General features: G+C 50.6%; 10 protein-coding genes across 10 annotated transcripts; 6 read left to right on the forward strand and 4 right to left on the reverse strand.

Moving 5' to 3' along the window:
• Positions 1-972: 972 nt before the first annotated feature.
• On the forward strand, positions 973-2,635 carry N7458_001468 (uncharacterized protein; the record flags this gene model as incomplete). The annotated part of the gene is made up of 2 exons (XM_056904851.1): positions 973-1,917; positions 1,979-2,635. The coding sequence occupies 2 exons, from the start codon at positions 973-975 to the stop codon at positions 2,633-2,635; spliced, it is 1,602 nt and encodes a 533-aa protein (XP_056768958.1).
• Positions 2,636-3,101: 466 nt separating this feature from the next.
• Positions 3,102-4,138, reverse strand: N7458_001469 (uncharacterized protein; the record flags this gene model as incomplete). Its single annotated transcript, XM_056904852.1, has 3 exons — positions 3,102-3,398; positions 3,452-3,987; positions 4,051-4,138. 3 exons carry the CDS (start codon positions 4,136-4,138, stop codon positions 3,102-3,104), a joined length of 921 nt encoding a protein of 306 aa, XP_056768959.1.
• Positions 4,139-5,714: 1,576 nt separating this feature from the next.
• Positions 5,715-7,542, forward strand: N7458_001470 (SD08430p; the record flags this gene model as incomplete). The annotated part of the gene is made up of 3 exons (XM_056904853.1): positions 5,715-6,167; positions 6,220-7,118; positions 7,194-7,542. The coding sequence occupies 3 exons, from the start codon at positions 5,715-5,717 to the stop codon at positions 7,540-7,542; spliced, it is 1,701 nt and encodes a 566-aa protein (XP_056768960.1).
• An 823-nt stretch (positions 7,543-8,365) lies between these two features.
• On the reverse strand, positions 8,366-9,022 carry N7458_001471 (uncharacterized protein; the record flags this gene model as incomplete). The annotated part of the gene is made up of 1 exon (XM_056904854.1): positions 8,366-9,022. The coding sequence occupies one exon, from the start codon at positions 9,020-9,022 to the stop codon at positions 8,366-8,368; it is 657 nt and encodes a 218-aa protein (XP_056768961.1).
• An 808-nt stretch (positions 9,023-9,830) lies between these two features.
• Positions 9,831-11,489, forward strand: N7458_001472 (uncharacterized protein; the record flags this gene model as incomplete). The annotated part of the gene is made up of 1 exon (XM_056904855.1): positions 9,831-11,489. One exon carries the CDS (start codon positions 9,831-9,833, stop codon positions 11,487-11,489), a length of 1,659 nt encoding a protein of 552 aa, XP_056768962.1.
• A 1,325-nt stretch (positions 11,490-12,814) lies between these two features.
• N7458_001473 (uncharacterized protein) lies at positions 12,815-13,317 on the forward strand (the record flags this gene model as incomplete). The annotated part of the gene is made up of 2 exons (XM_056904856.1): positions 12,815-12,907; positions 12,991-13,317. 2 exons carry the CDS (start codon positions 12,815-12,817, stop codon positions 13,315-13,317), a joined length of 420 nt encoding a protein of 139 aa, XP_056768963.1.
• Positions 13,318-13,491: 174 nt separating this feature from the next.
• N7458_001474 (uncharacterized protein) lies at positions 13,492-14,287 on the reverse strand (the record flags this gene model as incomplete). The annotated part of the gene is made up of 2 exons (XM_056904857.1): positions 13,492-14,128; positions 14,232-14,287. The coding sequence occupies 2 exons, from the start codon at positions 14,285-14,287 to the stop codon at positions 13,492-13,494; spliced, it is 693 nt and encodes a 230-aa protein (XP_056768964.1).
• An 892-nt stretch (positions 14,288-15,179) lies between these two features.
• On the forward strand, positions 15,180-16,858 carry N7458_001475 (SMP-30/gluconolactonase/LRE family protein; the record flags this gene model as incomplete). The annotated part of the gene is made up of 8 exons (XM_056904858.1): positions 15,180-15,344; positions 15,404-15,558; positions 15,621-15,814; positions 15,878-15,985; positions 16,046-16,255; positions 16,314-16,410; positions 16,485-16,564; positions 16,641-16,858. 8 exons carry the CDS (start codon positions 15,180-15,182, stop codon positions 16,856-16,858), a joined length of 1,227 nt encoding a protein of 408 aa, XP_056768965.1.
• Positions 16,859-17,598: 740 nt separating this feature from the next.
• On the forward strand, positions 17,599-18,333 carry N7458_001476 (Yae1 family protein; the record flags this gene model as incomplete). The annotated part of the gene is made up of 1 exon (XM_056904859.1): positions 17,599-18,333. One exon carries the CDS (start codon positions 17,599-17,601, stop codon positions 18,331-18,333), a length of 735 nt encoding a protein of 244 aa, XP_056768966.1.
• Positions 18,334-21,600: 3,267 nt separating this feature from the next.
• N7458_001477 (uncharacterized protein) lies at positions 21,601-23,289 on the reverse strand (the record flags this gene model as incomplete). The annotated part of the gene is made up of 1 exon (XM_056904860.1): positions 21,601-23,289. The coding sequence occupies one exon, from the start codon at positions 23,287-23,289 to the stop codon at positions 21,601-21,603; it is 1,689 nt and encodes a 562-aa protein (XP_056768967.1).
• Positions 23,290-23,641: the final 352 nt, after the last annotated feature.

Raw genomic sequence — 23,641 nt, forward strand, 5'->3', positions numbered from 1 at the left:
GAGCCTTGGAACTGGGAACTGGAGACCGCGGCTCCAGCCTCTGCAACCCTAAGTCCTGTCCATGTATTTTTTACGCACGGCATGTAGAAGGATGGCCCTATGCAATCTTATCTGAGTTGATCAGTGCAATTGCATGTATCTAGGGTCTTATTGTCAGTTGTATACTGCTTATGAATATTCATCTTATCCTGTAGAAAGCGCATCTCATGGGCTTTGTCTGTCACCGCGCTTATAGCGGCCCGGTGTCTCAACCCATTCGGCCCTGCCAACCCGCATCCAGTCGGCTTAGTAGTGGGGAGGTCAGCCCGCTGATGGCTAATATTTTGAGGATCCACCTGAAGCATGAGACATGGCAGGAAATCTTCAGGATTGCCCCGTGGGTCCGGTTTCATTAAACCGTAAAAACCACATGGCAGCGGAAAAAAAAAAAAAAAAAAAGGAGGAACCGAACGGTGGATCGGCGGCATCATGAGGACAGCTTGTTTCCTTGCTTTTTTATTTTCCCTCTTTCTCTCTCTTCTCCTAGATTCCTTGTTCATCGATCTTCTGTCCTTACCGTTGTCGACCGATCCACTGGCTGGAAATTTCAAGGTATTGACCACCCGTCGCCAGCCGGAGTTATCGTCCCCGTCATCCCACCTTTTACACTTACTCTTACCCTTTACGTTTTGCTGTCCCCCCACCCCCGTCATAACCACCAACCCCCCTGCATTGCGCTCGCTCCCTACAGCAAGAACCTTCTTCATCTTAATCGCATATATCCCCCCTTCCCCCCAAATCAGCTCGACAGTGGATGCTGTCATTGTGCGCCTCCTCGTCCACCGTTCCTGTGGTGCTGTGGACGAGTCCATTCGTTTCGCCCTCTGGTGAATCCCGTACCCACTTATTCTGTCCCTCTCCGCCGTCCGATCCAGTCCATGCGCGCCCGCTGGCCCGGCGCTCATCGCCAATATCGGTCCGGTATATAGAATCATGGACTCAACGACGACCGGGAGTCCTGTCCTCCTTGACCAAGACAAATACCGCGAAGAGGTCCTCGGCCTCTCTACAGAAGCTGAAAATGCGCGGGCGCAACAGCTTTTGGATGATGCGCGGGCGTTGGGTCTGAAGGTTCCGGAGATCGAAGCCTCGGCACCACTGGCCGCCTCGATCACCTCTGGAATGCTGGATCTCTCTTCGCCCGTGCTTTCATCCGGATCGTCAACCGATCGGAATTCCATCTGCGACGGGTCGATCACCCCATCTCACGAGCCCCTGTCTCCCTCCGGGCTCGACGAGGTCGTCTCGTCTTTATCGGAGATCACAATTGCCTCGGAGCGCATCAAGCTGGGAAGTACGAGATCGCTGGCGTCTCTATCCACACGGCCGACATCATACTGCTCTAGCGAGAGTCGAGCTGCGTTGGGCAGCTATGGAAACAATTATGGAGCGCTTTCGCCCACGCACCGAAACTCTGTATTAAGCGTTGCCTCGGCGGACAAGAAAGAGAAGCGCCGCCACAGTTTGAAAAATGCCATTGGACGGATATACTTTCGCAAGAAGCGCACACCGTCAAGCGTCGTGTTGCCTCCCAATGCGCAGATCACGGTCTCCAAGGGTGAGGGAGGAGTGGTGGATCATGTCTATTTGGAATCTCGGCGAGACCGGCCGCCAACCAGCCACGATGGAGATACAGTCTCGAGCACCACGGCAGAGTCTCTTCCGAGATTGGAAATTCCCATCTTTGATAAAGAAGCCGTTCAGCGGAGCTTGGATGATCCCGAATTGACCGAACTGCTGGAGCGGCATCGAATGGAGAGGAATAGGCACGTTGCGTTCCAAGAGGCGGCACTGAGCATCCTCCGGCAGCGACACCAGACGGCTGTTTTCGGGCAGCACTCTGATAATGAGCGCTTGGAGGATGAGAAGCGCGAGAAGGTATGTCTAAGCCGTTTCGCATCAGTACTGGTCGTGTTTCTCTAACATGACGATACAACAGAACATCGAGGACGCCATTCGTATGGAAGAGCGCCAGCTCGCCGTGGAAATGGAACAGCAGCGTGAATTCGACCGCGCAAAGCAGAACTCGCGCACGCGCATCAAGCATATGGAGGGATACTTCCGCAACGCCAGTCCCCCGCCTTCACCTGCACCAGCAGCGCAGCGCTCCTCTGATTCCTTCTCCGGGTCCGAGTCTACCACTCCGCCTGTGCGCCGTTTCACGCGACAGCAAAAGGAGCAGCTTGAACAACAGTACCACGACCACGAAACGATGGATGCCCTCCACAAGTCCCGGATCAAGGTCCTTCGGGATCGCCAGGAGCTCAGGCTGCAGGAAGCCATTGCACGCATGGAGCGCGAGCTGAACGATATGTGCGCTCAGCATAGCAAGAACGTCACTTCGTTGCAGGCTGAGCACCGCCTCGAGGAGACCTCTTTGATCCAAGCTTTGGACAATAAGAAACTTGAGCTGCGGCATCGCTGGGACCTGGAAGAAGCTATCTTGCGCAAACAACTTGAGGACCGCCATGGCCATCCGTACGGTCCATTGCCGCCTATTTCTTTCAGCGGCGTTAATAATGAGACTGTCGATTCGGCCGCCAGTCTGCCTGAACCTGCCTCGCTCTCTCCCCTTGAACCCCAGACCCCGCAGTGAAACCATACCAGCCGCATGGGTGTGGCTGGTTACCTGCATAATGTCTTATATACACGACTTTAATACTTGCATTGCGAGTCTCGCTTCCGACGATCGACCGATATCTGCCTAGTCCGAACATTCAAAGCGACTCTCGTCTTCTTTTACACCACCTGATGCCCACTACCCTTCTTGTAATCACCATTTTTTGCGCGTGGATATTTAAATGTTCATCATTGTCATTTTTTACCCTGTCTATACATTACGCATGGCGGCTTTTTGGTTTCCACCTGTGCATAGCATTCGATCTTGGGATACTACGACTCTGCGAAATAGATACCTTAAATTACTGCATTTATACTGAGATTCATTCCTCGGGTTATTAACTTGATCATTTCATTGAATTCATTGAGCAGGGGGGTATCACATATATCATCCTGCCATCCTAGCAAATATTAATCCAAAACACTCCATGACGATGCTCTGTCTATGCTGCGACGGCACCGCGCTCTTTCAATCGCTCGAGAAGAGTCTCCACCCTCCCTCCGCCGCCAGTCATCTCATCCTCAATCTGCTTATCTCGTCCATCGTCACCGATAACCACGGCTCTCTCCACGATACCTGCATTCGACAACTTGAACCGTCCAACCCGCCCATCCTCCCATTCCAACCGCACATACCGCGCCTCCACCGCAGTAGGCGCCAACGCCACAATCCCCCCTCTAGCCTCAGGCGACAACCGCTCCGAAGGATCAATCTGACCCTCCTCACTCAACCCCAGTTTCTCACGCAAAAGCTCCACAGCATCACCACGTAAATGCCACGCCATCAACTCACGACGCAATTCACGCACAAATCCACGTAGATCTTGTTTCCTCCCTTTCCTCCCACCTTTCCGCGCCTCACCCCCTCTTCCCCCTCCACATCAGAATCACCATCCAGATCACCACCCTTCCCAGCCCCAGGAAACGGCAGATAAACCCCCTCCACCCTCGCCATATCAATAAACGCCGGAACTGTATGCCGATGAACCCTCAGCCTCAGCTCCTTCTCCCCACGCATCCGCACCCGCCTCAGCAGTACATAATACGGCTTCGCAAATCGCCCACCCCGCACGCAGACGTCGATCCGCACGCCGAGGAGACTCTCGGCTGGCGCGGTGGGCGAGGGATCTTTGAATGGGAAGGCGGTTGTGCCGAAGGCGATGCGGTGGTGGTTTGAGTCGGAGTGTTTGCCTGCTGCGCGGACGAGGGGGGAGACTTCGTCGGTGATGGAAGAGAGCGTTGGCGTGGGCTTGCGGATGAGTTTTTGGATGGAGTCGGAGGAGAGGAGGCTGGAGGCGAGGAAGCGTTTGCGGCGTTGGAGGGTGCGGACTTGAAAATGTTAGTTTTCTTTTTGGGTTGCTTGATGATGTTGTGAGGGTGGGGAGGACGTACTCTCTGCGCGGATGGATTGGATGTCTGTGTCTAGTTGTTGCTCGTGCGGGTCTGGGGATGCGGAGGCACCGCGTGTGGGGAAGACCATTCTTGGGGGCAAAATGTGGATTGGCAATTGGGATCGTGGGGTTTGTGTATTTAATTTGGTGTCTGTGATAGTTTGGGGCTCGTGATTCCAATTGTCTTGTGGTTATTCGCAGTTGTGGCGATGCGCGGGGATTTGCTGTGTTTTTGTTTACATTGTCTGGCACGTGACCCTACATCACCGAGGGAGGATTCTTCCTATAGTTCCTTCACTTTCACGAGCCGAATATCATATTCTGATTGGATTCACTTAGTCCTGACTTTGCAATGCTCATTTTCAGACTCTAAACTAGCCTTCGAATCAGATAATGCTTCAGCGAGTTTAGTCACTTACTAACTAACCAAGGGCAAGATGTTAACCAAGACCCTTTACAACCCGAGTCGTATAGCTATCCTTGTCCATCAGCAGCCTGGTTGACAAGTTCTAAGACTGGCTTGGATATTTTAGTTGAATCACGAGACAATATCAGAATAAAGGAGTGACTTTTTAATACGAACTGATAAGAGAAATAGAGGTATAGGGACTTGCGACAACAGGAGAGACAATAAGAGAGCAAAAGACGTTTAAACCCTCGGTAAATTGAGAATCGCTGTCGTATAGGCGAGCATAAAAGGAACCCCCCACATGATGGAACCGATACATCGCGTCAATCAAGATCAGCAAACAGTTGGGTTTAGACACGCGGTATTCTCTGCCCAGCGTCAACCGTCCTTTACTATCATCATGGCCTGACTTAGTCCAGCGGTCACTAGGTACCACGGAAGCTTATAGCCATGGCCTATCAGGTAATCAACGTTTTGAGATGCATAACGGTCTATCTAAATACTCACCAAACTTTCTCTTGATTAATACGGTCTTTCTGGATATCTTTTTGAATTATCTTTTTAGATAGCCTGGACAATATCCAGTAATTTATCTTTCAAGTATGACTGATGAGATGGCGCTTGTCTGGGGGTCTTCAACTTCTTTAACCCTACTATTTCTATATACACAATATGGCCTTCCAAGTCATTCCAGAGCAGACATGCCCTACTGAAGACAGTTGCAAGTGGCCGTATACAGGACTCACAGACTCACAGACTAACGGTAGTTCGTCAGGACCCCACAGTCGGAGAAGTACCCGCAAAGGCCAGCTTGCCTCTCCGCGCCTGATCCGATCCGCGGGCGCGTCCCCAAATCTGGCCCAATCCCAAACTTTTTGGATTCTTCCATGCCTCTCGCGTCTGAAGGACCTGTCTCCCCCCCTCCTTCCCAGCCAATCTCCAGGCCTCCATGCATCGGTCACTCGTTTATATCTTCCCACGTATCACCGAAGTTGCCGTGGTAATTTCAAGCTACCCAAGCCACCTCTACCCAGTCTTCGTATCCTGATCTGGACACCTTCCCTTTGATCCCCTCCAGCACCTTACTTTCTCTCCTTCCGACTCTGTGACTTGGCCCAATTCCTCTTACGACACACCTCTGGCGGATTCTTTTCTACAATACACAACTACATCTCCCATCTACTGCGACTACACCTCCAGCACACACCTTCCCTCGCCATCTCCGCCACCCTGGCTCCCCTCTGTGACCGACTTCAATGACACGCAAGAACGCCACCCTCTCCAAACGCCGCTCAAAACCGAGCCTCAAAGTAGCAACCGGCCAAAACGGCTATGCGAATGGAAACGGGACCGGCAAAATGAACACCAATATCGAAATGCGCAAGCGCGACACCTCGACCGAGTCTTCCGCCGAGCGTACCTCACGCGTCCTTCAAAACCCCCACTTCTCCCTCGACAATGAACCTGCCGTCGTGCCTCAAACCCCCGTCCTCGCGACGACCAGCTTTCACAATCTCCCGCGCAATGATAAGCGGAACTTCCTCCTGCTATGCGTGTTATACTTTTTGCAAGGTGTGCCGATGGGTTTAGCGACAGGCTCCGTGCCCTTCCTGCTGAAGCCCTATCTGTCCTATGGGCAGATTGGCGTGTTCTCGCTAGCCTCGTACCCATACTCGCTCAAGTTGTTCTGGAGTCCCATCGTGGACGCTGTGTGGAGCCCGCGGTTCGGCCGCCGCAAGAGTTGGATCACCCCCCGTGCAGGTGATTGCGGGCCTGGCGATGATTTACTTGGGTAGTCATATTGGTGAGATGATGGAGCAGGCTGGTGCCAATGGCGGTGCGGGCGTCTGGAACTTTACCTATTGGTGGTTCCTGCTGGTGTTTTTCTGTGCCACGCAAGACATTGCTGTGGACGGGTGGGCGATTACACTCATGTCGCCGCCAAACATCTCCTACGCTTCCACCGCTCAGACAGTCGGTCTGACAGCTGGCCATTTCCTTTCGTATACCGTGTTCTTGGCATTCAATTCCAAGGACTTTGCCAATCGGTGGTTCCGCGCGGTTCCCGCTGAAGGTGGCTTGATGTCCCTGGGCGGGTACTTGACCTTCTGGGGGTGGACATATCTCATTGTAACATTGTGCTTGGCACTGCTCAAGAAGGAAGACCGCACCAAGGAGCGTGACAGCATCTTGGATGTGTACAAGAGCATGTGGAGTGTTCTCAAATTGAAGAACATCCAAACTATCATCTTGATTCACCTGATCGCCAAGATCGGCTTCCAGGCCAATGACGGCGTGACCAGCTTGAAATTGCTGGACAAGGGCTTTGGCCAAGATAACATGGCATTGGTCGTGTTGATCGATTTTCCCTTTGAGATCATGCTCGGCTATTACGCGGGCAAATGGTCCACCGAGTATACTCCGATGCGGCTTTGGGGCTGGGCCTTTGTCGGCCGCTTGGCAGCCGCGGTCTTGGCCCAATTCACCGTGATGATCTATCCCAGCGGCACAGATGTACCGTTCTGGTATCTGTTGACCGTTATTGTCGAGCATGTGGTCTCGACTTTTATGAACACAGTGATGTTCGTGGCCATCTCAGCGTTCCACGCTCGCATTGCCGATCCTGCCATTGGCGGCACTTACATGACTCTTCTCGCAACGTGAGTAACCCTCCTCCTATCTATATCAGATTCTAGCCTCTATTCCTCGAATACGAGCTAACTTTTTGTATTTAGCGTCTCTAACCTAGGCGGCACCTTCCCACGCTACTTCATCCTTAAGCTGGTCGACCTCTTCACCGAGGCCACCTGCATTCCACCCACCGTCGCCCCACCTGCCGACACTCTCAAAGATGCTCTCGTCACCACAGCCTTCTCCTGCGCCCTCGAGCCGGAGAAGAATCGCTGCATTAACGGTGGCGGCGTGTGCGAGGTCGGCCGCGACGGCTATTATATCACCAACATGCTGTGTGTGCTCATCGGCACAGTCACTTTCTTCATGTTCATCAAGCCTGCTGCCAAGAAGCTGCAGAGTCTGCCGCTACGAGCGTGGCGGCTGGGCAATGGCTCGGGTGGCCGCGAGTAATGGGTCCGAGGGCACCGTTGCTTGTGATGATCATTAACTCATGCTGGTTGCCTTGGACTTAGGTACTGTATTTGGCAAATGTATACTTGGTTGGGACAGCAATAGAGTGGTATTGAATAGAATAAAGATAATTGCATTGTTCAGTATGGTTCTTCGTTCATCTCTCCACCTTAATCCTCTCTCAGTCCTTCTATTTTTTTTATCGTTTTGCTATCGGCGAGCCGCTTTGCGTGTTTGTAACCACTAGCAGGAACTTGAAGCCCAATAGCGAATTTTCGCCTTCTTTGCTTCCATTATTGGTTTGGGCTGACTACGATAGAGGTTCTATTGCTTAAATGGTTCAGGTAGACCTACAGAATTCAGCAGAAGTTCGATATTGCAGAGGATGAAATCTTGAAGGCTTTAGAAGACACCATCCTGAGCCCTACTTGAGGATCACAAATCTATCTCTTGGAGGGGTGGTACGCTTTATAAACTTGAAGGGCGCCTTCCACCGATTGGATCGTACCAAAGAAGACAGTGAGTATCAATACTAAAGCAGCAATCCAGAATGTTGCCCACTGGACACGCCGCCTTCTGTCTGACCACCACTGAGTAACTGTTTTAGGCTCCGAGGCATCATATACGTTTTTCAATATTGCTAACCTTTCCCCCCAGTAGCGGAAGTGGGTAGTTGACCGCTGTGATAATTCCAAGGGCTTACAATTGGCTGCCTGGGGATCCACGGAATAGTCCATCAGTTGCAACTGGACCTTGAACCACGTCGCAGTCGCCGGATCATATTTGGGCAACAGCAGGGCGAGGGTTTGTAGAGTCTCTTCCACTAAACCATCAGGAAAATCTCGGACTTTCGATGATACTCCAGGAGCCTCACGTGGTGGAAAATTAGGAGCTGGTATGGGTGGTTGTCATCCGACGGGTCGTACAATCGCAGATGGTCGGGCAGATTGGAAGTCCAGATCACTCGGATCCCTCCAAAGCGCTCTAAATTACGAGCCTTGAAGGATTTCTCCAACTGTATCTGTTCTTCATGTGTATCCGTAGTGCTTCTGTGAAAATGGCTTTCCAATGCATGGGAAAGAGTCGAGTTGTCAGGCCAAGGGACAGAAATCTGTCCCTGCCGTGGCTCGCCCGGGAAATCACCAATTCGACACATCAGCCACACGCGAACGATGAATGTAAGAAGCGTGTTCACAGCCTCCTCCTTGCGTTCACTTCCATCAGGAACGCTGTAGAGGAGATCGGCAGTAATCTCACATCGGGTCTTTGTTTGGATTTGCCGAATAAGATCACTGATAATGTATGGGGTCAACTGGCTTCGAATATATGCACTGAACTCGGTGTTCTCGGCAAGACTCCTCGCAAGAAGGTAGTTGAAATAGAGGTGCCGAGAAGACTGGCATGTTGGATTACCAGTATCATTGAAGGTGCCGAAGAATGCATTGATGATGCTATACCCGACAGAAATGTCTGGCTCCATCGCGGTTAAACTTTAAAATTGTATAGGAGCCACTTTTGGATAAGCATCTATAAAGTTCCCCTTTGATCCACGATTTCGGCGACTTCATTTCCATTTGCCTGCGGGGTAGTTTCCCCACGTAACGACCATAGATTCGTATAAGAAGGGAACTTCGCTGGATTGTTGATTGCTCGTTCAGCAGTGACATCAACACTGGCATTATGTCCGACTACCCTTATCCTGGTCAGGACACCTCTTACCCTGGGTATTATGCTAGTCTTTACCCCATGAGGCAGCCAGCCTCGACCTTCCAACAGCCCCCTTATATTCCCCCTGTTAGACAACCAGGATATCCTATTCGGCCCCATCCCGCCTCACCACCCAGCCGAGTTCACCCATTCTCGCCAGATGTATCCCATGCTACATACCCCGAGACTCCTGATCTTCCATTTCCACTGCGCTGGTAGGAATGTCTGTCGTTGCCATTTGTCCAAAACTAAGATGCAATGATAGGCAAGCATTAAATCCCTCCAATGACGCGGCTGTTCAATTATACCACTCCGATGCCTCACCGGAGAACGAGAACAGGAGGTTTCGTCCTCGCATAAGAAATCTATTGCCCTGGAATCAGAAGGATGGCAACTTTACCAATGGCTACAAGCTATCCGCAGGAGAACGGTGTCCCAACAAAGTGGATGGCCGCTCATGCTGGGAGCCTTATTGGCAGCAACGTGGAAGCAACATTGAGAAAGACCTTTGCGCGCGCCTGTCAGACTTGCTTGAGCATTCGCGAGAAAGGTTGTTGAAAAAGCGCCAGTGTCTTCCAATCATGAGCTGTGGCATCTTTATGATCGGTTTCGATGAAGAGCAAGCACAAGCGCGATTTGTGATCAGCTGTAATGATCGTGAGATTTGCAAAGAGCTAAAAAAGATTTTCAAGACGCAGTCACTGGAAGTGGACTACATGGGCTTCAAGCCACTCATCAGCACAAATTTTCCTCGGAGCCAGATTCCCCTGCAGAGGTTGTCCGAACGGAGCTCCTCCTTTGCTGAGTCAAGCTCAAGCTCTGGTGTTGATGAATCATTTCCCTTTGTTGAACTGTCATCATTGGGCAAGTACAAGGTGTTCCTAAGGGAGCCTCTCCTACCGAATCAGGCGTTGGTCCTACCGGCATCGATTTCCATTGGATCTGTGGCTTCCTCGCATCAAGCGGTAATAAGTGGCTTGGTCACACTGCAGTCTCAGAATCGGACATTTGCCTTAACTATAGCTCATGCTATTACTCCTTCGGAAACAACCACTGTGGCAAAAACGGGAAGCTTTGATCTATCCACTTCAGATGGATCGAAAATAGGCTCAGTCATAAGATCATCTCAAGGCATGAGAGCTGGCCTAGACTGGGCATTGATTGAATTGGAGCACGACCTGGAGGTCTACACCCTAGCGCCATATCCAACTAGACTTGCCGACCCCACTGTCTCGGATAATATTGATGAGTATCGAGAAGTATATGTCAAAACCCCCAGGTCTTTGCTATCTGGTGTTCTACTTCCCAGTCTATACTACATACGACCAGAAGGTGAAGATAGGTTTATGGAAGTCTGGACGTTAGAGCTTAATGATCATATACGTAAGTTGATCCTTGCCCATATTTGGCCTATGTCTGGTACTGTTGTTGCTGATCAGTTCAAAGGGAATGGGGACTGTGGAGCCTGGGTAGTTGGAGCTGAAAACCAGGAGCTCTATGGCTATGTTGCCTTCGGTCATCCCGGCGACAAATATGCATACGTTATATCAGCGCGCTCGATCTTCCGACAAATCAGTGCTGAAGTCTCAGATTATGTCGCCATCTGCGCATCCGGACCGACTTTCAAGTTTCCTTTTGCTGCCAGGAATCACAGACAAAATCAGACACACCAAGGCCGCTGGAGCAGACAAAGGGATCCTCAGGAAAACTTTCACCACGGCTATGCTTCACCGCAAATGCCACCTTACGGTAATCCCTGGGGCTACCCAGGAGTCTATCCTCAAACATTCCAGCCATATACCGAACCCCCTACCGCGAGGGACAATCCTGGAGAACGCATATCTACATCGCCATCACCGGCACCAAATGCGGGAACAACCGCGGAAGAAGCAATTGCGCGTCTAGAGAAATTAATTTTAGACGATCGGCTTGAACGAGAAGCCAAAGAAGCTGCAAGAAATGCCGCCATTGAAAGTGAGGCCGCCGAAAAAGCAGCACGCGAAGTGCAGTTAGCACATGATCGGAAAATCGCCCAAGAAGCAGCGGCGATCGCTCGGGCTGATGCGGAAGTTCGAGCGGCTCAAGATGCAGCACTTGCCAAGGAGAAGGCAGAAGCAGCGGCCCAAGCCGCAGCAGCCGAGTCACAAGCTCGGATAGCTCGCTTAGAAGCAGTGAAGGAGGCTGAATTAAGATCAGCTTCGGGCAGGCTAAAGAAGAGATCCAATTGTGTTCTGCAGTGAGCTGAACATAGTATTGAGGGCCCTTATATGGTATTCCATGGCCATTCAGGGGTTCCCCTGTTTAAATGTATCATTCTGGGTTTCCAAGGAGGTGGGAAATTATTAATCTGTCGGGGGACCAGCTGTACTATGAGACGGCCAGTTACCGACCCTCACAAGTCATGTTAGAGCTATCAAGTTAAAACGCAGGTCGTCCATTCCAGGCTGGTTCACAACCGTTACGATCACACCGAGACATTTGTGGCTGGTGCCTTGGTGATATACTGTGTTTGAGTCAAATTGTTATAGAAATCGTGCACTGTAGCTCTCAACAATATAGGGACATGGCTGCCTGTTAAAGTAAGCTTCATTCGACTTTGCATTTTAATAAGATACGAAGCCGTTTCTAAGCATTCGATGTTTTCTAATATAGAATAAAACGCAGCTCGGCCTTATGTCATAATCAGACTAAAGCTCCCAGGCCTAATACAATATGTTATGGAAACAAAAAACTGTATTTGACGGATCTCACGACCCTATCTACATTGGATGGCACCTTAGGGATTCATGGGAATGCACTGATTCTCTCAGGTACTATTGCTTGGGCCTATATGGACAGCAAGTCCAACGTTCTCGTTTGCATTCACTTAATTTGGCAGATTGGCATGAGGTCGATCGAAACTTTTCAAATGCATCAATCGCACCACTCCACCCCAATCCCGTCTGAAGTTTCAACTCGTCTCAACTCGTGTCTGCAGAACCAATCCCCACACCAAGCACCCAACTCGAACTCCCATTCGCCAAGTTCCTGGCCGAAAGCAAATCGCATCCAATCGACCCCCTGGTCCCGGCCCATCTGACTCGTCGCCACGAAAAAGGGTCTCGCAACGAAGCCACACATCAGGGGCCCGGTCTCGAAGGGCCAATCGCGGGACTTGCTGTGGTGTTTGGATGGGGAAAGCCAAGAGCGTTTTATGCAGAACCCCCTCTTGTGGAAGAAGCATCTGGATGGAGAGTTGCATTGTCTGTTCTTGTTCATGGCTTAGGACTGGTCTGGAACGTTTTCTTGTGGTGGGCTGGGTTCGATTTCACGATCGGAGTGGACTCGATCGCGGCGGAGCCGCCGAGTGTGCCCAATTTCCTGCATTTACAGATGCATGGGCGTGTCAGAGCTGAGCTGAACAGGTGCAGATTTGGGCTATAAAGAGGGCTTGCCCTGGCATTGTAGTTTATTGTTTTCTGTTTCGTTTTGTCGGGCGTGCCATTCGTTTTTATTACTCTGTACATAGCCAGCCCGTCGTAATATTCTCTTTCAACCTCATATTCCAACTCGATCTACATCCAAAATGAGATTCCTCAGTGCCCCACTTGTCGGCGCCTTCGCGATGGCTGTGGCCGCCGTGCCGCATGTTCCCCGCGAGGTCCTCGCGTATAGGAGTGTAAGTTTACTCTATACAAGCTTCACCCTTTTAACTATATCCCAAAGACAATAGAAATCTAATTGACAACTGCCTGTGTATAGTGGGACTTGCGCCTCCTCAACACCGCTATCCCAACCTGCAACCCGAAGGACTCCAACCTCGACGCAAGCATTTACCATCGCTATGGCCGATATGATTCGACCTGCGAAACACTGGAGGCTGACTATAATGCCACAAATGTGAAGAGTGTGTCGTGGAAGAGTCCCAGTGAGGATGATTGGCACGACCTATGTATGTTTAGTACGGCGGATTGCTCTGGTGGCGAGAGTACGTTCTTGGGATCCATTACGGATGGTTGGGAGGTGTGCTATCCGTATAATGGGTTCCGGGGGTGGTCTGTTGTGTCGCATGGAACGGCTTGCGTTTAAGTTGTAATGGGGGGGAGGCTGTGATATTGGCAGTTCATTATGGGGAGTGGATGTGGGATGGTATACCGAGTAGTGATAGGGAAATGTAATAGGTATGGAGTTGGGATTGAGGTATACGATACATATGTATAAACTGGCATGGAACAGATGATCATGGGAAACTTCCAAACATCTTCAAGACAATCCTCGGTTCCCCTTCTCGTACTCATCCACCACTTCCCGAACTGCTAAATCAAGCAGCAACCGCGCATAACCCGCATGCAACCGCATCACCCAAGCGGGAATAATCTTCTGTCTCACGCCCTCCTCCTCGACAATCTCATAGTCATGTGCCCCCGCAAACCTCACATCCACGAACACACCCAGACCAGGGACATCATACGGCTTCGAGACACTCATCTCATGTCGACCCCCAGTCATTAAACGCCACGGATACCCCCAACGAGCAATCTTCTCGAAGAATAGCCGTGGTTCGTCAGCCATGTACCAAGCAATCAATAACCCTTGGCTATCAGCATCGGCTCCAGGGGTACGTTGTGTATAAAGTACCCCGTTAAGTAATTCCTGTGGCTTGCCGTCGTCGCTGGTCTTAAAGCCATGCTCGCCTATATCCCCGGGACTAAATGTCCGTCGAGTGAAGAGACCAACAATAGACCCTTCCGCTCGAAGCAACCAACTTCCAAGCATAGATCGAGCCCATGCTTCTTCGAGGGCGATGTGGTCTCGTTTGCTGGAGGGTTGAGTGCGCGTCTCGAGCGCTGATAGGGGGTACCCGCGCCGCGAAGATGTCAGTATACGCGCAACGCTGAGTCTGAGGGGTTGCAGGTATCAAGAGCGCTTTGCTTGCATTTCCTGAAGCTTGAAGGTTGGGGTATTTTTGTTCTAGGTGGGAGAGGCCGCGGTGGATACCGTACGATGTTGCGCCGATGGGGGCGGCGATGTAGAGCAGGCGGGTGATGGAGCGTTTCATGATTGGTGTCAGCAGTAGTGCGAAGAAGATATTGTGCTTTGATGGCTTTTGTCCAGTCTACCGACTGCCTATGAGACGGTTTGGATTTGATCTTGAGGAAGCTGTATGACAGGAGAGTGAGATTCCCGGCGGTCCAGTTTGGATTCTACCGTTCGAAGATGGGGGCCAAAATTAGCAGGTCCGAATATACGTGGGAAACCATGGAGGGTTGGACTCCGTCTAGAGCTGGAGTCAGCATAAGCGTAACCGCAAAGCTAAAGTGCCTCCTTTGTTTTCTGTCGTGATGTCCTTCAATTGTTGGGTTCTCAAGTCAAATGCACTCATAATAGCGGTGAGCGAGGAATCATAGGCTGATTCTGGTGCAGGCCCATAGCGTCCTTCGGGTAAAAAAAAACTCCTCTATTTTCCTACGATTAAAAACACTCGAATTGCGATAGATAGAGCGACGAAATGCCGTCCATGACCAAACAGGAATGTCTACAATAAGGTTTCCCTTTTTGCCGCATTCTCCAACATTTTGCGGGGCTGGCAATCGGCCCAACTCCGAAGGATATTCAAAAAGCCTGGCAGCGGGTAAGTTGACTCCAATCAATCCCTTTAGGACAGTGGAGAAGCGGCAGGGCACATCATCTTCATTGGAAGCAGGACAAGTTCCGACATCATCATCGGCGTGGGCAAGCTACCGTGAAGGTTTGTGGTTCCCCCACGCCTCCTCCACGCCTCCCCCGCTCGTGGAAGCACCTTAAATACCAAGCTTTTTTCCTGAAATTCGAGGTCGTCTCTCTAGAGGTCCATACAATATTACCCCTGATTCTACGCGTCCATTGCCTGAGCATTGGAACAAACCTGCAGTCTGTCCTACTTGCTAGAAACAAGACATCACTTGCTCGGAATGACCGCTGCATCCGTTCTAGTGGCTGCTCTAGCCCTTCTAGGGCCATCGCTCCTGTCTCAGGCCGATGGTAGCAGCCTCCCTGCACAAGCTCAAGTGATTGACCAAAAGTCATTCAATGTCCTCAATACAACTCAACCGCCAAGTGAATTCAACGCGGACAATGTGCGCGATCAAACATTCAAACATTCCTGGTTCCTGGATATGACTGACGCTCTCAACAGATTTTCGTGTCTCCGGGACACACGGAAGAAAGCCTTACCAAGCGTCCATTCCATGTGTACGACAAGGAGTTCCTGAACATCATCGGGAAAAATCCCACTCTGACGCGAATTGCGCACTCGCCAAAGGACCCTCTGTACCACGAGGCAGTTGTCTGGTACGCGATCCAAGCTTGATTATAGAAGGTATCTGAGTACTGACCTCCGACGCCTTTATTAGGTCCAAAGAGACGGAGGAAGTCTTCTTCGTCCAGAATGCAGGTGCTAAAAATTCCAGCACGGGGCTGCACAAGTCGGCCATCATTGAGAAGATCTCTCTGGCAGACGCAGCGGCCGTCTCCAACAAGAGTGATGCGGCCGGCCTCGTCAAGGTCACCGCAGTTCCCTCGTCGCCGATGGTGGTTAACCCGAATGGTGTGTCACAGCCCTCCCCTAGAGCATGCCCATAGTTCAATACTTACTCCCAACAACCAATAGGCGCAACCAATTATCGAGGACAGATCATCCTGACTGGTGAAGGTCAAGGCAACAACACCCCTCCTGCCTTGTGGGTCATGAATCCGCAAAAGCCATATAACACGACAGGTGCGTAGCCAAAAGGTTATGAGCACTATGAAGCACAGATTGCTGACGAGGTCTATCTAGTTCTCTTGAACAACTACTTCGGTCGTCAATTCAACTCTTTGAATGATGTATCCATTCACCCTAAGAACAAAGATGTCTACTTCACAGACACTATCTATGGCTACGTGCAAGATTTCCGCCCTGCTCCAGGTCTACAGGACCAAGTCTACCGGCTTAACCCGGACACCGGCGCTGTGACCGTCGTCGCGGATAGATTTGATCATCCCAACGGTATGTCCTTCAAGGAAGACTGCTGGGTTGTTAGCACGATGTTGACTTTCATTGCAAGGTTTTACATTCTCACCCGATGGAAAATACGCATATGTCACCGATACTGGCATCAATTATGGATTCTACGGAATGAACTTTACTCGCGCCGCTTCCATGTACGTTGATACAACAGATCTCTTTCTTAATGTAGCCCCGTGAAGAACAGACAATGCTAATGATGGTCTGGCAGCTATCGGTTCGACGTCAAGGAGGATGGTACCCTTGATAACCGCAAGGTTTTCGCCTTTGTTAGCCCCGGCGCGCCTGATGGTAAGCCAAGCCTTTCCCACTACTAAACATGCACCTAATTGAATTTGATATGCTAATCAATCCTGACGGCGAACAGGCATTCACTGTGATTCCGAGGGCAACGTGTACGCCGGATGTGGCGATGGTATCCAGGTATGGAATCCCTCTGGCAAGCTCCTTGGCAAGATTTACGTGGGATCTACCTCGGCAAATTTCAACTTTGCTGGGAAAGGGCGGATGGTTATTTGTGCAGAGACGGATCTTTACTATGTTACTGTGGCTGCCGAGGGGAACTTTGTTGAAAGTGAGATGTAGGATGTCTACCTTTTGTAACGGACTACCCCGGCTGGGAAAGTATCTAGCTGGTTGACTGGACACTATATAACTGGTTGTCATAACCCTGTCAAAGCTATGCAAATTCATAGTTCTGTTGGATGGATTTCATCTTCTCTAGCCTCCCGCTGGGGGCCAACAAGTACCTAAGTAGTTCTGGCAGATATATATTGACCTCAGAAATGTTCTTTACGTATTTCCAACGATATGTAATTATAGAATCCAAATCTTTCCTGATATCTAGACTATTAGAAAACTATTCTCAATTCAAACCCCCTGGTATGTAATCCCCTGATTACGATTCACTCCCTAAAAAATGTAGGGTCGGATGAGTGTTGGAGTGTCCGTAACAGGTCGGGCCATTTTATATCAGACTATGGCCTATCCATGTGAAGCTAGAACATATGCCAATCGTTGTCGAGTAAGAGATCCTAGAAGAAATTTACTAGAGATTAATAACTCCTGTAATTGAAGGCTCCTGAGATTTGCCTTTGGTCGTAGACTTCGATCCGATTCAGGGCCCGATTGTGGAGCCGCGATTCGCCTCTCGACTTTTTTTCTTGTCGCACCTCCCACCCATCAGCGTCATTCCAACATCACCTCTGGGTCGACCAAACTCCCCGGTAAAGGCGTTACCTTGATCAACCACTCAGGCGATGTCAAACTCACCCAAAACTGATTCCAGCTCTGCCCTTTCTGCTACACCATCACCCGCCACAACCATGAGCTCTACACACAGTGCTGCATACCCCGCAGTCGACAATTCGCTAGACGACATCTTTGGCTCTTCACCACCACCAGAGACCCAAGAGATGCCGTCCGATCTGCAAAATGACCGTACTTCTACGACTGAACCTTCCGATCTGCCTTCTCTACGTCGCCAACACGTTACCGCGGGGTACCGCGACGGAGTCTCGACATCGAAAGGCGAACACGTCCAACGCGGCTTCGATGCGGGATTCCCCGTCGGAGCGCAATTGGGTATGAGGGCTGGAACTATACTGGGTATTCTGGAGGGAATTACGAGAGGACTTGAGGACCGATCTGTTTCGGGCGTGGTTAAGAAACCCGTCGTGCGGGGAGTGTCCGGGCCATCGGCGCAGCGGTCGGACGAGGCGCGTTCGGCAGAGGCGGCAGAGTCGCGACGCCTGCTAAGAGAGAAGACTCTTAAGATATATTTGGAGGCCTCCAAAGCACTGGATGTGCAGGCAGTCTTCGCTGGCTCCAACGTAGAGGCTGGCTCGGGGTCCTCGGCGCAAAATGCAACGGATCGGCACGCAGGGGAACCTGCGGAAGCTCAACTTGGACGAAAGGGCGAGGCAGTGATCTCGAAGTGGGAGGATAAGGTGGCAGTACCGCAATGGGAGAAGAACATGGAGGCTCTTGAGATGAAAGAGAGCCAGGGAGACAACGAAGGGGACAAAGCTGCAATGGCCGAGCAGAGAAGGTTGAACTAACAGGACCAGTCAACCTGAATCTTCTACCCAGCCACAATGGGTGGACTTTTCCCCTCTGCACAAGCTATTTACCCAAAGAGGAGCTTTGCTTGCTGCATTCCTCGGGATGGACCTTCGCTGCTGCACACTGCAACCAGGCGGGGTACGCTGTACTGTATGTATGCGTCAGGCCCGCTGTCCGTCCCGAGACACTACACGATCGCCCTTCATCGACTTGAGTCCCAAGAGGGTTTCCTGCAGAAGCTGCAAGGAGGATATACTATATGTACTATAGCCTTGCGCAAGGCCGTTCCGGCGGGTGTTGTGTCTTAGAAAACGGCGTTTCATTCTCCGAGACACATGGTGGGGCACACGACTCCTTTCTTGTGCAGGGGAGACGTCGCTGTTGGCTTCAAAAAAGTATTTCAAACCATCAGAGTGGTTATAGAAAGGCAATCGAGTTATGTGGGATGGTGGATGGGCTCTGAATTGATGTATCATTTCGATCTCGACACGCGGGTCCACTCTCTGAGCTACGGTGTTTGCCCACTCTTCAAACCCGTGAAGGCAAACACACAACCCTGCTACTCGGATAACCGCGGCATTTTAACCGCCATGCGGGAATTGGGATACCTGCAGGGAACTTGGGTCCAGCAAACGCCGATAGATCTGAAACTACCCGCTCTTTGGGCCTACGGGAAGTTGTCCTGCAGCCGGGTTCATGGCGCCTTGCGTTTGCGGGCCGACAAGTCCGGCAAAGGGAGTTGGAACTTTTGGACTGCCGATTTGGCTCTGACACATGAAGATCAAAGGTTGGAGTTTAGTCATCGATTTGTCAGTTGAGGCATTTAAGTTAACTACAAAAAGGCACTTAACAACGAGGAATTGAAACTTGGAAATCTGATATCAAATCTATCTAATCGTCGTACATCACTAGGCTTATGAAAAATACATACCGTCTGCCACCCCCATTAAAAGCTGTTTCAAGGCTTTAATGCCCCTGGTCCCTGAAAGGCTGAACTGATGTAATCCATACATTCAAAAGTACAGCATGGCACAGGTCTCGAAGTCGAGGATGATGCAAGGGGCTTCTTAGCCTAAACTCATATTTGTCCAAGAATGGCAAACTAAAAACACGAGATGACAATCAGCTTCTCACGCGTCGCGAACCAAAATTTGGCACATAACTAGGCTAGGCATCATCATTCAAACAGTCTATCCAAGGTTCTTGAGAAAGAGATTCTTAGGGAAAGAAACCTTCAACCTATAGGCTACTAGTGATGTGACTCAAGTCTTCAAGGTTGAGCTTACTCGCCAACATCTCGAATCTACAACGAGAAGAGATATCAAGCACCGTTTTCAAACCCTAGAGTATTTCAGCCGAAAAGGGGAACTCATATCTTGTCCTCTCTTCTTCCATCCACAGTTTCAATCATCTTAATTCTCTCTCACAGTTAGGAGCACTAGGGAATCAATTTATGTGTCGTTTACGCTAGCCATATTCCACAGTCATTTGAGGAGACATTGTGATTATCTAACCTCGATGCGAGTTTTCAATCTTAATATTCGTAGGTCCCTCGTCAAATAGATGGCAGCTTAGCTTGCTACATCCATTAGGCAGAGATGTCTATAAGTTCATCAGTTTCTCAGTGGCTGGCTTTATGAGAGCGATAACTAACATAATACTAATGATTAGTGTCACTTACTCTTTCTCCTAATGGTGCGAGCCAAGGTAATCCTTGAAAAGAGAAGACCATGATCAAAACTCAAAGACACAATCTGTCAATATCTCTCACCCCCGTCCAACCCACAAACTCAAATCAAGCACTAGACGCACAGGAACCAGGCCCTGTAAACACAAGTACGAACTATTTGTCCTCACCCACACCCACACCCACACCCACACCCACACCCACGAGATTTTGCTCCTCCTCCTCTCTCTCACCAGGTCTAGAACCCTCCTCCCTTTTACCTATGCAGCAATATGCCAGATCCGACACATCCGCCGTACTTCTTCACAAAACCCAGTACCAAGGGTCATACCCCTGCATCTACAGGGGATGCGACGATCCCGGACTAAACACCACTCTACGCATCACACGACAAAAGGACCACCCGGGTGAAGATGCAGCGTACTTTTTCCCGCCCGGCCGCGGGATGTAAGATGTCCGCTTCTGCAGAATCTTAGACATGCGCCTAATTAATGGGAACTTGTTGAATAGGTTCATGTAGAACAGTTCCACTGTGGACTCGGGCTTGGATAGTATTAAATGATATCGAACCCCGTGCATACCGAGGACTGGGAGAGGGATCCCGAGTGAAACAATAATAACAATCCACCCATACAATGTGAAATAATGGTCAAAGAAGATTCTTGGTGTATTGGTACTTCTGCGTCGCATCGATGAATACCTCTGAAGTAGTAGTGTGGCTGGCCGTCAGGTTTCCCCGTAGGGCGGGAGTCTGGCATTCCAGGATCATCAAGACAATCCCCCAGACGACTAGGTAGCGGGGTATGGAAGAGAAAAAATAGATGGAAGTCATGTTTCATTGTCTGCATTTTTGAGCAGTGATAGTATTCGTCATTGTAATGTGTGAAAGCGTATGCTTTTGATGCGCCAAACTGAAAACCATGGAAGAATGAGATGCAATCTTGAGTAGCCGTACACCGTGTCCGTTTTCTACCATTATTTTGATGTCAGACAGATAGGAAAGAGGTAGAAACCTGAGAAGGTTGGTAAGGAGACAAATAGAAAGGACGTAAGACAAGAAAACCGCCAGGTTCAGGAAAGGCCGTTCAACACATTGTGACAAGACTGAGGCATAGCGATAGAATACAGCACAGACAACTGCGCAGGGAGATAAAAAGGTAAGAGACAATACATGTGGATAAACCAGATCAAATAAAACGAGCCCAAAGAGCAAACAATAAGGAAATCATAGCCAGGAGAGTTTGCTGGCAGAGTGGATCGTCCGTGACATTCGTTTTTGTATAGTCGCCGAGAACATTGGTAACATTGCCATCCGAGGAAAAGCAGCCTCGGGCAATCATTAAGATCGTTTTTCAGTCGGGTTAATCAAGCAACCCGGAAGCATCAAAGCGTAAAGCGAGTGTGGGACGTGTTCATCATCATTGAACACATGAGAATCAAAGAAAAAAAAAAAAAAAAAGGAAAACTCGTTATGAAAATCGTCGAATGCAAAGGCCGTGGTGATAGTTCTTGAAAGCAAAACGCCGGGTCCCCCATGTCCACCGGAACGCCCCGTAGCCAGCCGTAAGGGTATCAATCAGATTGTAGTCGTCGTCTTTGAAGCTGTCTTGTGGCAGCTCAATGACCGAAGAGAATCGAGAACCCGCTTGAAGAAGGGCCGTTGGTCGATTGCGTCCTCGAACGATGCGGGGGAATGTTGCTCGTAGCACATGGAGGTGAGCTTCTCCGTTTCCTCTTTGATGTACTCTGGTGAGTCGGAGTATTGACGACGCCGTGAGCGAGCTCGGACGGCGGCTGCAGTTGAGCGGTCAATGTGGGAATCACGCCGGTTGCCGTTGCTGTTGTTACGAGACCGGGGTTTGAGAAGGGAGGTAGTAGAAGGCGCGACGAGGCGGAGGGTTTGGAGAGGATGGTTCAACCGCATACCGTCTCGGCTGTTGCTGGGTCGGTCAAGGCTGACACCACGGTATGATTCAGGGACGGGTTGGCCAACTACATCGTCTGGCATGCACGGGAATTTCTCCGGGGCTTCATCGTCAAGCATCGCCTGGTGAAGCCGAGGTTGGGACTTGGCAGCACGAAGTTTGGCACGGCTGCGAACCTTGCGCAAGGTATCGATGGGCTTGCGAGATAAGGACTTGTGGCCAATGGACTCATTGTCAGAGTCGGATTCCCAGACGGAATGCTCGCAGTAGGCATCCATAGTGGACGTTGATGGCCGCTCCATGGATGTTGCTGTCCATTGGCGAGAGATGGGTGGGGAGCTAGCTGATGGACTAGGGATAGGACTAGGGCAGTCATTGGCAGGGATGAACAGAGCCTGTTCAAAATGTGTGGCATGTGGTTCCATGGTCACCGGGTTGATCAAGCTCGGGGGCGAGATCATGGATGGATCCAATGGAGGCCTTGTCCCGGGGCTGGATTGTTTCCTGCGGGAGATATGGGAGCTGGGCCGACGCGAGAGGTTGGGCAAGGTAGGGTGAGGTTTCCTTCGGCGCGATGACGAAGACATACTGGATGTCTCGTACTTCATTGTGCCGGTTGTAGTGGTGTTGTAGCTATCTGCAACAGGAGTAGTGGGTCGAGTGTGTGCCTTGGGGAGCGCAGGCACGGGAGGAGGTGGAGGTAGTTGCTTTGGAGGAGTAGAGGCAGGAAGGTAAAAAGCGCGCCGAGGTTCAGATTGAGCGCGCTTTGCGTGGTGGTACAGTTTCTCAGTCGCCTTGATGACGGCGTCTGGGCATGCAGCAGCCGAATACGTCGATGAGAAGGAGCTGCTGGGGGTGAGATTGGGGGTACTGCTATCGGTGTGTACCGAGCTAAAAGACTCGTGGCTGCTGTGAAGAGGCCTAGACTCTTCCTCGGTCGATGATGTATAACGATGGAATCTCAAATTGTTCTCCAGTTCCAATTGTGCGATGGTAGACCGATCTGGACCAATTTGGCGAGACGACTTGCGAAGATCTGATGAACTCCTCTCGTGTGTCAAAGACAATGTATAGTATTCCCTATTGTCGGTACTAAATCTCTCATCGCGCATTGCCGGAGTAAACGAGTCCCAAGTTGATGGTGTGGCAGCTAGTGACTGCTCGAGGTAGAATGGATCGGTGTTGGACTCTTCCAGCACCTTGGGCCCTGCTTTTGGGAGATATGTCGATGCTCGCTTTAGCGGGGATGGTGATGGCAAGCAGATCGTAGTTTCTGATCTATTCCAATCTGCGTGTAACGCGTCCAACTCGCTTGGACAGTGCTTTTCTCCGCGATCCATGGACTATGATGCCAACGCAGGGTATAGGATGGCGAAGGGAACTCGGACGCGGGGGCCTCAGAGACAATCGATCATGGAACACGAGAAAGATGGAGAGAAAGAGGGGAGGGTTGAACCGAGTCAGGGGATGGTTGCTAGATAGGAGGAAGAATGGAAGCAGGGTGAAGGGGATATGTTTATAGACAATCCCAAAAATAGGGCTTGGCAGATCCGAGCAGAGGCCAGTGGCTTGTCCGTAGTCGCCATCCCAGTGGCCGGGAATAACAGAGGCATGCCAATGCAGGTAAACAAAAGCACTGGACTCTCCGAGGAGCACAGACGATCATGACCTATCCGACCTTACATGACGTCC

This window comes from Penicillium daleae (assembly GCF_028827525.1).
Source record: "Penicillium daleae strain IBT 16125 chromosome Unknown utg000002l_segment0_segment0, whole genome shotgun sequence".
In the NCBI taxonomy this organism is placed as follows: Eukaryota; Fungi; Ascomycota; class Eurotiomycetes; order Eurotiales; family Aspergillaceae; genus Penicillium; species Penicillium daleae.